Below are 16,320 nucleotides of genomic sequence, written 5' to 3' on the forward strand. Positions count from 1 at the left end.
GCTGCGTCTCTGTGGGTGTTTGCACACCAGCCTTTTAACCTAGTGGTAGGTGTGTGTCTACAGGCCTGGATAACTATGGAAAGCCTCACTTTCATATGTTATATCATCTTTTATGGTGGAGGCCTTGCTGTTAGGATAAACCAACACTAGTTAACTTAACAAAATTGGAATACTCACTAAGAATAAAGCACTATTTGGTGAAGTCAGTGTGCCATGTGATCCTCTACAATAAAGGCAAATAACAGAGTGATTTTGACCACAGACTGTAGACAACTTCACAATGTATACATTTTAACATTTTATAGTGTTTGTGGAACTGACAGACACAAACCAAGACATGAAGTTTGATGATTGTCCGCTCTATACTGCACTGCCCTCATGTGGTTTGTGTGCTGAGCTGCAGGTCCAGAGTGTGAACCTCCATTCGAGTGCACCTGCACCAGTTTGTAACGACTGCAATTTCAGAAGCAGTGCACAAAAAGATTCAACATGCCTTTGGTCAGTAACGCAGTGAATTCACACATGCACACACAATGGCAACTTAAAGTTTCAGAGAGTACAATTCAGACATGTATAAAGTACACCAGCTCAAGTAGATTTGCAAGTACTTCCTCCAAAAAATTTGAAGTACATGGTATTATGGTGAAAACGTGCTGTTACCTACAGACTGTGAATAAAAAAACAGCAGGCTGATTTTAAGGTTGATCCATAAACGATACATCAGCCTTTAATTCATATATAATTCTTTTTCATAGGAATCTAATCAGGTAAAAACTAACCTGTATCTGATGCTGTTAAAATAAGTGTAGGTAAGTAAAAGTGTGCAGTCTACAATAATTAACATTAATAATAATAATAGATATAATATATAATGATAGAGCAGCTGCTCTACCTAAGTGACCAAAGTCCAAAACATGGGTTACAGCTAATATGTTTGTCATATGTTTTTTTCAAACAAAATAAAATAGTAAATCATTTATCAGATCATAATTATAATAATCTACTAGATTTCTGTGTAGAATTATAACCATGTCATCTGGTGAATGTTTCTCACATTTATATGTAAAACTTCAAGAAATTAAAACAGGTAAATAAACAAGCAGAGGTTTTGTGGTGCACTCAGAACTAAAAGTGTAGATTAGTAGTCAGCTAAGTATTTATGACCTATGTAACCCCTGTTTTCTGATTGTTTCAGTTGTCAGTGTTTATAATGTATGTACAGACTTTTACTGTAGCCAGTGTGTGTAGAGCAGTGAGCACAGTCCGCCAGTGGGGGCGCTGTTGTCACCTCTGCTCCCAGGAACCAAATAAGGAAATGACGTGGTCCACGTGCGGGGACGTGGTGGGAGAGAGGCACGCGCCGCTCAGACACCGGGAGCCGGAGCCGGAACCGGAGCCGGAGCGGGTCAGTGAGCGGGTCAGCGAGCGGGTCAGCGAGCGGGTCAGCGAGCGGGTCAGCGAGCGGGTCAGCGGGTCAGTGAGCGACACCGAACCAGGTCTGTCCGACTTTAATGAACCACTTTTATTAGCTGCAGAATTCAGAGTTAATGTTTTGTACTGAGAGTGCAGTAGCGGTCACAGCTGCATGTGCGGGGCCTCAGTAGTGTCAGTAACACTGTAATGAGCAGCGGGACGGGAGGTGTAACGGGAGAAAACGTGCTATTAGCTTAAACATTAAGCTAGAACTAGCAGCGTGTTGTGTCGGTGTTTTAAATATTAAACAGCTTGTGAGGTTCTACAAAAATGTAATGGTTACGTCATACCATTGATGTTATTACACTTGGCCACTAACCACAGAGTCGCAGGTTCGAGCCCCGACCTGACTTGATTAACTAGTACTGTTTACCAGTACAGGAAACTGGTCTCCAGATATCATCAGTAGTAACTAGACAGAGAGGTCACTAAGAATGTGCTGCTGGGCCTCTGTCCTGTTCACAAGACGAGTGCTGACAGCTGCACTGCTGATCTGCAGTGGAGCCACATTTGGCCATCACTGGAGTGTGTGTGTGTGTCTGATTATATCCTGATAGACACAACCTCTACACAGCTGAATTAGGTTTTACCAGACTGGATGAGTAACAAAGGTTCAAAGAATAAAGAACTATATAGTTACAAAGTGGAAAGTATATAGACAGACCAGACATGTCAGTGTATCCTGTGTTATTGTCATGTTATATCTAGTTTAAAGTGTAAATACATCTAAAAACCGTGAATATTACCTAACTTCTTTCCACTGCTAGAAACAACTTGTTTCTTTTCATGTCTTCTCTCTCTATCAAATGTCGTTGCTCACCACTAGCTTCTTTCAGAACACCCTGAAGACACAAACCATATTCTTAAGATGAGGCAGGAACAAATCAGCAGGGTGTAATTTACTTTGTATATTTAAATATTTGGTGCTATATATAAATCACAACAGAAGTCATCTCAAGACTCTTTAATAGTGTAGTGTAAGGTTTAAGACCTTACAAAATATTAAATAAACATAAGTTTATACAGAATTATATATATATATTATATATATATATATATATATATGTGTGTGTGTGTGTGTATATATAGATATGTGTGTGTGTGTGTATATAGATATAGATAGATATAGATATATATAAAACACAAGCAGCACTAGGCAACAGGAAAAACTCCCTTTAAAGGAAAAAACCTCCTGCAGAACCAGGCTGAGGGTGGGCGGCCATCTGCCTCAACAATCAGTAAAAACACTGGACAGGTCAGCGGGGCCAGTAACTGCACTCTGGAGTTGTATAGTACAGCCATGGGGCCGAGGACACCTGCAGAAAAGTACAGAGAGAGAGGAATGCAACTGTGGCCAAAACGGCTTTGGAGATCAAAAATATGCCATTGGCTTCCTTGATGACCTTTGTATAGTCACTATCGTTTACAGTGTCCAGAATCATGTCTATTCCATCATGATTTGCGAGGGGCCATTCATTATTCAGCTGAACAGAACATTTACATCTTAACTGACGAAAATAACTAAATGTAAACAGGAGTGTTGTGTCTCTTTAATTAGCATTTTGGGAAACAGGATCCTGGACTTGATGTGTCTGGTATTTTCATAACCTAAGTAGTGAATATTAGCTTGTGTGGATTTTTGTGTCTCTCAGCCATGTTGTCTTTGGACTATGACAGGATGGACGACATAGTACAACATGAGGCAAGCTTCTACTCAAACGCTGAGATATACTGGAAGGAGATTCCTCCCACAGTGGACGGCATGCTGGGAGGCTATGGCAGCATCTCAAGCATTGATATCAATGGATCCAAGGCTTTCCTCCAGAAGTTCCTCGGTGTAAGATGTTTTTTTCTTTTGAAATATCATCCTCTACATTGGCAAAACCACATAGAAGGATAAAACAGTGCTGTGTGTGGAGAGTTACACATATTTTACACACATTCAATTTGAGACACAATAATGATTACTACACTGAAGTGATTTTCTTCAGTGGGGTCTCCTGCATATTAATAAGATGCCCTCAAATTCAACTCAACTAATATGTCATGTAAGAGGACCTGTAACTCACCCTTGTGTGGGACAGGACAGTGTAGGTCATTTGTGTTTCCAAAGGCCTCGACACTCACAAAAAATAAATTTAACAAAAAGTGAGCTCTTAACTGAACTGTGGAGAAAGGTAACACCACTAATGAATAGGGATGCTTAGTTTCTGTGGCACACATGGCAATTTGCGATTGTGATATAATAAACAAATAGAACCCTGAATCTTAGCTTGGGGTGTAGAAAGTTGTTAAATCTGGAGACAAAGGAGCTACAGTAACAGCAACATTATTAGATGTTTGCCCCGTGTTTATTATATTTCATATTTTGGACAAATGTTACCAAATGAACTACCTGCTGTACAAATGAAAGCACTACAGCATGAACTAGTGCTAAAGCTCAGTGACTCGCGTGTGCTCAAGTTTAGTTGGACTTCTTTTTAGAAGATCATATCTTGTGTGAGCCTGCGCTCATTTTCTGGTGATGTTTTGAGTCATGGTCATTTTGAGTGATTCTCTCGAACACGTCTGTGCTGTGTGTCTTTGCCACTGAAGGAAGGAGAGGGGAAGACGGGCAGGGGCTGTGCTCTGGACTGTGGAGCAGGCATCGGGAGGATCACCAAGCGTTTGCTGCTGCCTCTGTTCAACACTGTGGACCTGGTTGACGTGACACAGGAGTTCCTGGACAAAGCCAAAGCCTACCTGGGAGAGGAGAGCAAGAGAGTGGGGAACTACTTCTGCAGTGGCCTGCAGGACTTTGTACCAGAGAGTGGACGCTATGATGTCATCTGGATCCAGTGGGTCATAGGTGAGTTTCTAAGGGATGAGAGCCATGGCAGCTTGGTAGACAAGTGTTCCTTAGAATACAACCAATGACCTGATGTTTTGTCCTTTCCTTTTCCTCCAGGCCACCTCACAGACGACCACCTGATCAAGTTCCTGCAGCGCTGTCAGAAAGCTTTGCGGCCCAACGGCCTCGTCGTCATCAAGGACAACGTGTCGTACGAGGGTGTGGTCCCTGATGAAGTTGACAGCAGCATCTGCCGCGACTTGGAAATAGTTAGAAGTCTAGTGGGTAGAGCAGGTCTCCGCATCATCCACGAGGAGCAGCAAATGAACTTCCCAAAGGAGATCTACCAAGTTCACACACTGGCTCTCAGATAGAGGGGAAGTGGGACATCTTCATCTACAAAGTGTTACTAACGGGGAAATTGGGTTTGTGTGTTCTGCAGTGTGATGTGTTTGTGGACAGTATGTAGCTGATTCCAAGCAACTGTGTCCTGCTTTGTGCCTGTTGCTGAAAAAACACCTAATAGTCTGGTCCAACAGAGTCTTGTTGGACACTTGTCTGATAGACTGAGACGTGAAAACGTCCACTCGACTTCTGGAATATGTGACGGGTGATTTTCAACATCATTCAGTTCATCAAGAAAATAATTGGTAGAATAATCAAACAGAAGGAATCACAGAATATTACATTCATGCTCATCAAATAAACATTAAGAAGTGATTCTAGTCCTGGAAAAAGACGTAAAGACAGTGGAAAGAAAAGAGGCCAGCTCATGTCCTACAGAAAGGATGCTCTGGTCACTGGTGAACGTCAGTCAAGTAACAACACTGATGCTTCCAGTGGAGACTGGGGATGAGTTACAGCTGCAGTAAATGAGGAGTAAGAGTTGTTCAGTGAACTTTTACCTCAGGAAGATGATGTGCTGTGTACTTTTTCTCTCCAGTTCTCAGATCACAGCCTCAGATTTTTACCTTTATAATACAAATTCCACACTGTAAGATGAGATCACATTCATATACACTGTTCATGATATACTCACCTGTCATACACCAGCTGCACACAAATGGAAACATTGCATTTAAATGTGAGGAGTTCATTGGAAATCTTACATATTATAGTAATGAAACTGCATATTGATCCTTATTGGATTATTGGCCATTTTATACACATAAAAGGGACATAATGAAGCAGCCCAATGTACTTTACATGGTTTATAATGACATTTTATACTATCACAATTACATCTTACATGTTACATTGTACTATTACTGCTGCAGCATCAGTCCATTATGTTATATCCGACACCCACTCCAGTACTTGACGTGACATAATGTGTTTTTATATTTTCACTTCCAGTCTGACATTTACAAACGAATGATACAAACAAGCTCTGCTGTGTCCATTATCTTCAGAAAGTGCAATAAATAAGTGAAAGTGTCCTGCAAAGCCATGTGGAGAAATGTGTCCTCAGTATAAAGTTTTCAGTTTTATCTTAGCAAATGCTGCAAGGTGTTATGGGAATTCCTGCTCTGTCTCTCAAGTGGAATGAAAAGTACCTGTCCTGGGTGTCCTTTACAAATCTTGTGAGAAAGAAAGTGAAATAACCAACAGCATTGTGGCTCTTTACTGCTTCCTTTACATTAAATTGAGTCCTTCCTGCCAAGACTGGCTTTAAAAATACTCCTTCAGAAACAAGTGGCATTTACAGCACACTAATGGATAATGAACTTTAAGTATTAGGTGTTTTTATGGCTTTATACCCTTAAGCTTTTGAAAGATAGATAAGTGTTCATTTGAATAAATGAAAAGTGAAGTGATTACAAGTAAGTAATAAAAAGCAGAACACCCCTTCCTCGATTTGGTTTGATCAGTAGCTTACAGTGGTTAATGTCAGCCAACATGTGATATATATTGTTGGATGACTTTAGGACTCAGTTACAGATAAACATTTCAATTTGTGGTCTCAGTGGCTGCTGCATGATACAGTTGTGACAACTGGACCTAATGCTGTACATAAATGATGTAAATACATATAACTGGAGCAGCTCAGTATCAGACGTGGTTAAAAGCTGAGAAGAAACTAGAAAGTGGAATTTTTGTCTTGCATTAGTTTGGTAAAATATTGTTCCCACAGAGAAAATATTAACTTCCACACCCATGAGTGAAGCAGCAGGGACTGTATCGAGAAGGCAACGTGACAGCAGCAGCTCAACGTGGTTTGAGATCCTGGGATCAGGACCAGGTCTCGCTCTGGAGTCGCCCTGTCTTCTCCATGGCCATGAACATCTGCTCAGCTTCCTCTGCAGACAAACCTCCCTCCTGCTGGAACACCTCTTTCAAAGCGTCACCCACGCTGGCTGGCATCTGTTTAGCGCTGCTGCACAGAAACAAAGTACAATACAAAGTACAGCAGCCACAAATAGAATGCACCAGTGACACTTGCCTAATCCTTGCATATATCTTAAACATGTAGGATACATATAAAGATGAAACTAGACTTGTAGGAAAAGTGTACCAGAGTTTAAGAAATTCAGAAGTGGAACTCCAACAATCCAGGGTGACTGGGTTTAACGGATGTTTCCTTTTCCTACACGTCTGCCACATCTGTTATTGTGCTTCATTCCCTTAGCTTCCCAGCTGCCAATTATGTCCCCTGGATTTCTGTTCTGTTCCCTGAGTCTGGTTCTGCTGGAGGTTTCTTCCTCTAAAAGGAGTTTTTCCTCTCCACTGTCGCATAGTGCTGCTCCAGTAGCGTTGTTTTTTATATATATATACAGTGAGGGAAAAAATTATTTGAACCCCAGCTGATTTTGTAAGTTTGCCCAATAAACAAAGAAATGATCAGTCTATAATTTCAATGGTAGGTGTATTTGAACAGTGAGAGACAACAATGACAAAAAAAATCCAGAAAAATGCGTTTCAAAAAGAGTTATAAATTAATTTGCATTTCCAAGAAGGAAAGAAGTATTTGATCCCCTATCCGTCAGCAAGATCTCGAGCTCCCAGGTGGATCTTATACAGGTAACGAGCTGACATTGGCAGCCCTCTCAGCTCGTTACCTGTATAAAAGAGACCTGTCCACAGAAGCAATCAATCAATCCAGATTCCAAACTCTTCACCATGGCCAAGACCAAAGAGCTTTCCAAGGATGTCAGGGACAAGATTGTGGACCTACACAAGGCTGGAATGGGCTACAAGACCATCGCCAAGCAGCTGGGTGAGAAGGTGACAACAGTTGGTGCAATTATTTGCAAATGGAAGAAACATAAATTAACTGCCAATCTCCCTTGGTCTGGAGCTCCATGCAAGATCTCACCTCGTGGAGTTTCAATGATAATGAGAACGGTGAGGAATCAGCCCAGAACTACTCGGGAGGAACTTGTCAATGATCTCAAAGCAGCTGGGACCATAGTCACCCAAAAAACAGTTGGTAACACACTACGCCGTGAAGGACTGAAATCCTGCTGTGCCCGCAAGGTCCCCCTGCTCAAGAAAGCCCATCTACAGGCCCGTTTGAAGTTTGCCACTGAACATCTGACTGATTCAGAGGAAGACTGGGTGAAAGTGTTGTGGTCAGATGAGACCAAAATCGAGCTCTTTGGCATCAACTCAACTTGCTGTGTTTGGAGGAGGAGGAAGGCTGCCTATGACTCCAAAAACACCGTCCCCACCGTCAAATATGGAGGTGGAAACATTATGCTTTGGGGGTGTTTTTCTGCCAAGGGGACAGGACAATTGCACCGCATCAAAGGGAGGATGGATGGGGCCATGTACCGTCAAATTTTGGGTGAGAACCTCCTTCCCTCAGTCAGGGCATTGAAAATGGGTCGTGGTTGGGTACTCCAGCATGACAATGATCCAAAACAAACGGCCAAGGCAACAAATGACTGGCTCAAGAAGAAGCATATTAAGGTCATGGAGTGGCCTAGTCAGTCTCCAGACCTTAATCCCATAGAAAATCTGTGGAGGGAGCTGAAGGTTCGAGTTGCCAAACATCAGCCACGAAACATTAATGACTTGGAGAGGATCTGCAAAGAGGAGTGGGCCAAAATCCCCCCTGAGATGTGTGCAAACCTTGTGGCCAACTACAAGAAACGGCTGACCTCTGTGATTGCCAACAAAGGTTTTGCCACCAAGTACTAAAGCACGTTTTTCAAAGGGATCAAATACTTATTTCCTTCATGGAAATGCAAATAAACGTATAACTCTTTTTGAAACGCATTTTTCTGGATTTGTTTTGTCATTGTTGTTTCTCACCGTTCACATAAACCTACCATTGAAATTATAGACTGATCGTTTCTTTGTTAGTGGGCAAACTTACAAAATCAGCTGGGGTTCAAATAATTTTTTCCCTCACTGTATATATATATAAAATTCTGTATACATTTATATTTTTTTTAAGTCTTAAACCTTAATTACTGTGCCTTGAGATGGCTTCTGTTGTGATTTGGCGCTATACAAAAAAATTTAATTGAATTGGATATTGCCCGTGCAAAAAAAACACTGGAATTAACTAAGCAAATACGGTAGGTATAATAATAATTATTGCATAGATGATTATTTTTCAGCTGGCAACAAGTTATTTAACCCTAACTGATGCAATGAGTAGCTTCTCATTTCTTAAACAACCATGTCTGAAATGGCATCAAGCAAAGAAAACATCTAAGGAGATTGATGAAACTACTAACTCTGGTCATGTGCTCTGATGAGTCCAGATTTCCCCTGTTCCAGAGTGATGGATGGATCAGGGTATTACGAGAGACGGATGAAGTGATCATCATCTCTAGTGTTTACTGTACAAGCCTGTGGAGGCAGTGCTATGATCTGGGGTTGCTGCAGTTGGTGAGGTCTAGGTTCAGAAATGTTATGTGTCCAAAGAATGAGGTCAGTTGACTACCTGAATATACTGAATGATCAGGTTATTCCATCAATGGATTTTTTCTTCCCTAATGACACAGGCTTGTTTCATGATGACAATGCCTTGTCTTTGAGATGTGCTGGAGAAGACTTTTAGCAGTGGTCTGACTCTCTCATCATCAATACAAGATACAAGATGACAAAGAATTAATGCAACTCTGGACGGAATAAATGTTGTGACATTGCAGAAGCTTATCGAACAGATGACCGCGAATGCATGCTGTAATCAAAGCTAAATGCGCTTCAACATAATATTAGGGTGTGTGACTTTTATTTTTGGATGGGCAGTGTATGTGTAGCTTTTGTGTCATCACTGCATGGTGCCACTGTGTCTGTACAGAGACAGAAACCAAAACCTGGGCTCATTTACACGTCCAGCTTAACTGTTGCCGTCTTCTTCCAGTCTTTATGCTGCACATCCTGTCTCCAGCTCCATATTTACCACACACACATTAAATGTTAAATGGTAAACAAGTGAACTACCTGCCAAAAGTTTAATTTAAGTTTAAGTTTAACCATAATGTTATTTGAACAGCTGAGATAATGAATAGAAATAAGCTGATTTTGGTTTTGCCAGCAAGAGATGATCTGTAGTCATTAGATTCCTGTTTTCTGTCATCAGTAACAAGATTAGTTTTGACTTACCCAGCGATGTAAAAGCAGGCACTTTTATTGGCAATCAGATCCCACAGAAGCTGAGCATTCTCCCTCACACGGTGCTGCACGTACACTTTTTCCTCCTGGACAGAAAAACATTCAAGACATCAGCCGCACAGAGCGACAGCTGCTGTGCTGATCAGGATGGGTAGCTAGGTCATGGCCCGCTTTAAAGAATTGTGGCTCTACTGTGAACATTCACTGCGGCTTTGTTTTTGTTTAGTTTTTTGTTTAGGCTGTGAGCATCACAGATAAAAGGGATAAAAGGGATTCTTAAACTTTACATCGCTGCTGACCTAAGAAGAGGACAAATCAGCTGAGCTAATGGTCTGAACTCGTCTTGTTTCCACTGACACTGCAAATCAGAGATTTCCAGGAATATAAGGACAATATGCAGGAATGTGTTTTTGTTCTAGACAATGAGCTCTAGAAGTACTCTTGTTGTGTATAACACTTGCACTTTACTCCGGTGGAAGTACAGTATTAAGCGGTATTAAGTACTCCACTACATTTCAGAGGAAAATACAGTTTTATTTTGTACTGTTTCTATGTCAATATGATGTACTTCCTGTACAGCAGTCCAAGTTGAATATTTATATATGAGACATGAATGGCTGAGTGTCTGTCCCTTCTTAAGTGTGAATATTAGCACTGAGTACCTGGTCTCGTGAGAAGGCGGTGAAGAGATTCAAATGTCCACGTTCCATCATCTCCTCCCACTCTGATCTGAAGTAGAAGTCTTTGGATTCAGAGCGACAGCCAAAGAACAGGATGTTGACTAAAGGGCAAGAAGACGAGGAGTTGTGTCACATCAGAAGAGAAAATTTATTCAGGGATCAGAAGAGACGTAGTCAGAGAGGTAAAACTCACCAGTTTTCCCCTCAGCGACCCTCTCTTGTAAAGCCGACCTGAACGGGGCCACTCCTGTTCCAGGTCCAACCATTATCACAGGGGTGTCCTTCTCTTTAGGGAACTTCAGACTTCCTTTCTTCACCCATAGAGGCACAAACACCTCCCCTGAAAAAGTGTCAGTGCAGCATGAATATTCCTGGATTATCTTTGATATGTAAAAATTTATAAAATTGATGAAAACACATTCAAATTTAAGTCAGTATGCAAATAGCTTTGTGTAGCAAAATATTTTTTATATGGAAATTAGGGTTCATTTTCTAGGTCCTGACATATTACAGTACATATCTTTAGTATCTACATTACAGGAGGAACTATAAATATAGGGCACTGTTCATTATAAGATTAATTAAACATAAAAACATTGATGCTGCTTAAGTGCCAGAAGTTGTTCTTAACAAACAAAAACAGTCTAATGTACAATATTCTGTACTGTAGTGTAGTCAAAGACCTTGTGCAGGGTCTAGGGAGGCTAACCACGTGGAGCAGAGGCCTCGTCGTGGTTTATACAACTTGGTTTTGTACTGGACAACAGCTACCAGGATCTGAAGCCTGTGTGGATGAGCCTGTGTGGAGAGAGAACCCTCTGTAAAATACATCTACGAGATTTCACACTGAGAAACAGCTGCATCTGTCTTTCCTACTCAGAGAACATACAGTTTGTAGATCAAATTGTTTTTACCATCACTTAAATTACAAGCCTGGGTTACCTGGAGAGAGGAGGCAATGGAGAAAGAGCGAGGCTGGATCTCAGGGAAAAGGTCCAGCAGATAGTCTACGTTCAGTTCTGCTGTAGTATGAGGGAAATCCACCAAGACCTGCAGTGGCAAGAACAGAACCAACTGAGTGTCAAGCAGATCAAACGACAGGTTTCTACTGTTTGAAAATTGTTTTTAAAAAAACTTTAATTGAATTTTGTACACTTTGACCTGCATTTAGTCATTTACAAACACAGATCACCTGTGTATAATAAACACGTAAAAACTATGACAGGTGTGTTCTTAGCTTTAAACTACAGCCCTGCCTCGACATCCAACCCTCAGCTGTCACCTCGAGTGCGGTGCGTCTGGGCCGGTTGCAGTAGGTGTATAGCTCGTTCTGGCCTGCCGCCGAGCTGAATTCAACCAGCTTGTCCCGCTCCAGCTCGTTGGTGGCAAAGGTCGACAGCAGTTCAAAGAAGGAACGACGAGGCACAGCAGCAATATCCAGGTAGTTTTCCACAAGGTAGTTCACAGTGCAGGGCTGAGGAAGTCTGGCTGGAACTGAGTAGGCAAGAGTCATGCACAAAGAAAGGATCATTTGAAAGTTTCTAGTCAAATGTTGAGTAACAGGAGATCACCGCCTATCATCAAGAGTCTATCGTTAATAATTTCTTTATGACTAGTCCAGGTGTAAAGCTGCACTCCTGCTGTTTTTGCCCTTTTTTGCTTTTTTTCATTGCTCAGTTATTATTCCGAAATTAAACGAAAAACTAAATTAAAGGTGCAGCTCATGCACCTTTAATTTTGTTTTTATTGTCAGGAGTTGACCGAGACCAAACCAGAGTTAACCCTAATTACTACATTGTGGTCTTATGCCCCATCAATCAGTGAAGTTTATATGCATGTCTTTTGCATTTGAAATATAGTGTTGATGAGAATGGGAGATATATTTAGTAAAAATATCAAAACTGTGTTTCATGATATGTAGCAGAAGACTGCTAGGTGCAAAACAACATTATTTCCTCTTTTTTCTCTACAAGGAAATATACAATATGATGCTGTGGGCACACACAATTACCAATGTGTAAACTGTAAAGTTCAAGTCTCATTTTTTAATTTTAAACTTGATTCACATATTAAATATGTCATCTTTTTCTTTTATTGTTCAAATAGCTACAGAATGTTTTAGCATGTTGCTATATTACTCTCATTCTGAGGACAATTATTATATTACTACTCTTTTCCATTGCAGCTGTTTCTTAATTGATCTTCCTAATTCACAGTGCATCATGCTGCTGCCAACACTGTTCCTATAGCACTTTACTTCAATGTTTTTCTTGACATATATACTTTTGCTTGACTTGTCCCTCGCATGTAAATTGCTTTGGATAAAAGCTTCTGCCAAATGACCATATTGACTTGTGCATGAAAAGTGAAATTCTTCAATAAGATGTGATCTCAGAATGAAATAAATGTGACATGAAGTGTCACTGGGAAAAGCAGGTGAGCAGGAAGGTGAGTATTCTGTATGAGTATTCTGTATGAAAAAAACAAGGAGTCTCCAATTGAGCTGCTAAAGCAGAGCAGGCCTTTAGATATCTTTACCAAAAACCAACAAATAATAGATGATGCACACACTCACCAGCAGTGTTGCCTGTGGCCCTGAGAATGAACCTGGCCTCTGGATCTAATCTCAGCAGTTGACAGAACTGTTGTACATCTTCTTTTGTATTACAAGGACGCATATTCACTACATCACCAGCAGCAAACCTACATAACAAAAGGTTTGTGCATTAACTGTGTTCTTCCTCTAAGCTCCAAAATGGGTTGACTTTTTTTCCAGTTTCGTAAATTTACAAACAATTTATACATTTTCATTTTGCACTTATAGAAACTTCAGTTCAATTTGTACATATTTGTTTATTGGCCATCTGAGTGATTGAATGTCTGTTTTCCAATGAGACAAATATTTTACTTACTCAATGTTGGATCCAGTGATGTCAAACTCTATGTGCCTCACATCCTGAAAGTGTGACAGGTCTGTAACTCTCCTATTGAAAATCAGTCTGGCAGGAAAGGGGTAGGACTGGGAGTGAACAGTTTGCTCTGTGGGAATCCTCTGTCTTTCGTCTACCTTCTCTGTCACATCTTCCAGAAAGTGGAATGTATACATAGGAGGGAGTCTGTCACAATAAACAAGCATAAATATACCTCTTTAGGTGAATTAACATTTACACGACCCCCAAAAAGAACTTAATAATGGGCTTCTAAGGGGCACATCAAAAATGAAATGAGATTGTGTGTTGTCAATTACGTGCATACTCACGGTTCATCTTCACTCAGTGGGATCACATCGGCCAAATGTGGGTACAGAGCAAATGCTTTCTCCCAAAATGATGTGAGCCACAAATCAATCACAGCATCTGACCTAGTTCAAAAGGTGAATCAACATTTAACACCAACATAACTTATTTGACTACAAATTTATCATATACGTGTCCTTATGAGTAACTCCATCAGTGGGGATAGACAGATTAGAACTAAACAAACTGAACAAATTAGAACTAAATTCTTTAAGTCGTTCCTTATATATTGCAGTGACAAGTCATAGTGCAGCACAAGAGTGCCCATAAACACTCTAATTGAAGACCAAAAGGCACTGTCATGGACTTTACTACACAATCACCTGAACTCAATCTCACTGCACTTTTATGGAAGAGTAACAATATGGAAGTAAGCAGGCAGGCCTAATACTGACCAAAAAGACACTACGAAATTCATGTATGTTTTTCAAATATTAAACTCATGCCAAAAGTGAAACTGAACATAAATACACAATAATTTTGGCAAAAAGTGAAGCAATCTGAATACTTTCTATTTGGCATGTATATTCATTCTTACCCCAGGTCATGTTGTTCATCTGCCAGACCAACAGGCAGCAGTAAGCTAGCACCCAGGTGCTGAAGGCGCTTGTGAAGCTTCTTGGCCACAAAATTGAACCTACAGACGAAAGCAGTTGATACCTTGAAGACCATGAGTCACTGTGAGTGCGCACTGTGAAAAGTGTAAATGTGAAAAGGACTGACTTAGGATAGGAGGAGTCACCCAGACCCAGTACGGCACAGTCCAGCCGACTCAGAGATCCAACAGGTAAAGACTTCCTAAAGAGAAACCTCCAGAAGTTCTTTGAAGAAAGAAACACATGGACAGAAGAACAAGGTCAAACATATAAAATGGTACCTTTAATAGCCAAAACCATAAAAGCTAAATTAAACTATTCTTGCTCTTACCGTAGGTCTTCCTGTCATTTTTTTGGTGGTACATGTGTTATTTGCTTTATTACCTTCATATTGTCTGGAGGGTCTCCTTGGCCAGTAGTGGCACACACGAAAACAACCAGCGACTCTGAGATCAAGTTGGACTGTTTGATGATAGGAAACACACACGAGCACAGTGTTTAATGTGACTGTGAGAGCAGACACCCGTCAAACCGACATAAATCCTACTAATTCGGTGCACTCACCACATTGTAGTCGTCCAGAGGCATCACCTGAACTTGCAGCCGCCTCCTCTGGGCCTGCCGCACAATCCTGTGGGCCGTGTCCTGAGCAGTCCCAGTCTGGCTCCCGTACAAGACGAGCAAAGTCGGCTGTGACATTATGACTGAAAGGAAAAACAATCACACAAATCATTTCTAAAGGCATGATCTCGAAATAGCAAACAGGATGGAGTGATGCTTCATGATAACGACACTCAACACATGTATAACGTTTTCATTATTCTAACATTAATATTTTCATTCATCATGGAGGTGTTGTTATTGCATGTGGTCACTTCATTATGTGATAGTGTTTACTTTCAGACAGACAATGTAGAGTGAGGACGTGTAATCAGTCTGTTTTTAATATGCTCAACTGAAGCACATTTAGCTGTATTATTCTGTATCATTTAATACAACCCTGTTTTACAACCACCAATTCAAATATTTTTTTGTTTCTTACAGTTTACAATGAAATTAGCCTCAAACTGTAAACGTTTACTTGGAATTACTTGTGTTAGCTTAACGTTAACTAGCCTCGCAGCTTAACGTTAGTTCATGTTAGTTTGTTCCAAAGTGTTACTTTGTCAATGTCATTGCTAGCTGTTGGCAGGGTGGGTAGCCGGCTGGACATGTTGGCACTTAATTTAAGTATTTGTTTTTTCCACCTAAATCACACACACATACATAATAAAAGACATCAAACACGGTACTTACCGCTGATGTTCGTGTCGCTAACAGCAGTAAACGATAATAAAACAGACAGAGAGGAGCTCTCTCTGAGCGGCTCGCGCTTGTGACCGTTGTGACGTAGGTCGCGCTTTCCGGCAAGTTCGTGCGTTGTGATTGGCTCGTGCACTGACGCTACGTTCAAAGACGATGGGGAAATTAAAAATGTTTCCGGGTGTAATAGTCGTTTAAGGTTTCTTTTAAACAAGGTTGGAGGTCTCTGTGTCTGAAAAAAACACGTGTTTAACTTTGTTTGATACTGGAGTTCATCTGGGATGGATTGGACCAAACTAGGCAGCTACTACTTGACATCTAATACCGAAGTCACTTACCTCATAACTTATTGATGAAAACCACTAATTCTGCAAGTGACGTAAAGTAACCAAATCCTGCTTTACTATCAAGTTAATAAGTGGTTGATTCATTCAATGGAGGTAAAGGTCAAAAAAGCTCAATTATGTTTGGCACTGAGAAGGTAATTCAACAAGTTCCAAGTCCGTTTTTACTTCTAATGTTCAGTTATGATATCCACCATGTATTAGAGTTAAAGGTTAAAACTAGTGAGC

General features: G+C 40.7%; 2 protein-coding genes across 3 annotated transcripts; one reads left to right on the forward strand and one right to left on the reverse strand.

The window, feature by feature from the left end:
- The first annotated feature begins 1,338 nt into the window (after positions 1-1,338).
- Positions 1,339-5,749, forward strand: ntmt1 (N-terminal Xaa-Pro-Lys N-methyltransferase 1). The gene is made up of 4 exons (XM_026340205.1): positions 1,339-1,496; positions 3,151-3,310; positions 4,069-4,321; positions 4,421-5,749. The coding sequence occupies exons 2-4, from the start codon at positions 3,152-3,154 to the stop codon at positions 4,675-4,677; spliced, it is 669 nt and encodes a 222-aa protein (XP_026195990.1). The 5' UTR covers positions 1,339-1,496; position 3,151; the 3' UTR covers positions 4,678-5,749.
- ndor1 (NADPH dependent diflavin oxidoreductase 1) lies at positions 5,621-15,832 on the reverse strand. Of its 2 annotated transcripts, none has more exons than XM_026340204.1 (15): positions 15,743-15,832; positions 15,011-15,150; positions 14,831-14,908; positions 14,574-14,671; positions 14,389-14,487; positions 13,814-13,915; positions 13,467-13,670; positions 13,130-13,257; positions 11,837-12,048; positions 11,497-11,604; positions 11,238-11,352; positions 10,748-10,894; positions 10,537-10,655; positions 9,866-9,960; positions 5,621-6,677 (listed from the first exon to the last, which is right to left on the reverse strand). In XM_026340204.1, exons 2-15 carry the CDS (start codon positions 15,143-15,145, stop codon positions 6,536-6,538), a joined length of 1,782 nt encoding a protein of 593 aa, XP_026195989.1. In that variant the 5' UTR covers positions 15,146-15,150; positions 15,743-15,832; the 3' UTR covers positions 5,621-6,535. The 2 variants fall into 2 exon arrangements, with proteins under 2 accessions (XP_026195989.1, XP_026195988.1); XM_026340203.1 differs by having other exon boundaries at positions 5,621-6,680.
- Positions 15,833-16,320: the final 488 nt, after the last annotated feature.

This window comes from Anabas testudineus, chromosome 22 (assembly GCF_900324465.2).
Source record: "Anabas testudineus chromosome 22, fAnaTes1.2, whole genome shotgun sequence".
NCBI classification, from domain to species: domain Eukaryota; kingdom Metazoa; phylum Chordata; class Actinopteri; order Anabantiformes; family Anabantidae; genus Anabas; species Anabas testudineus.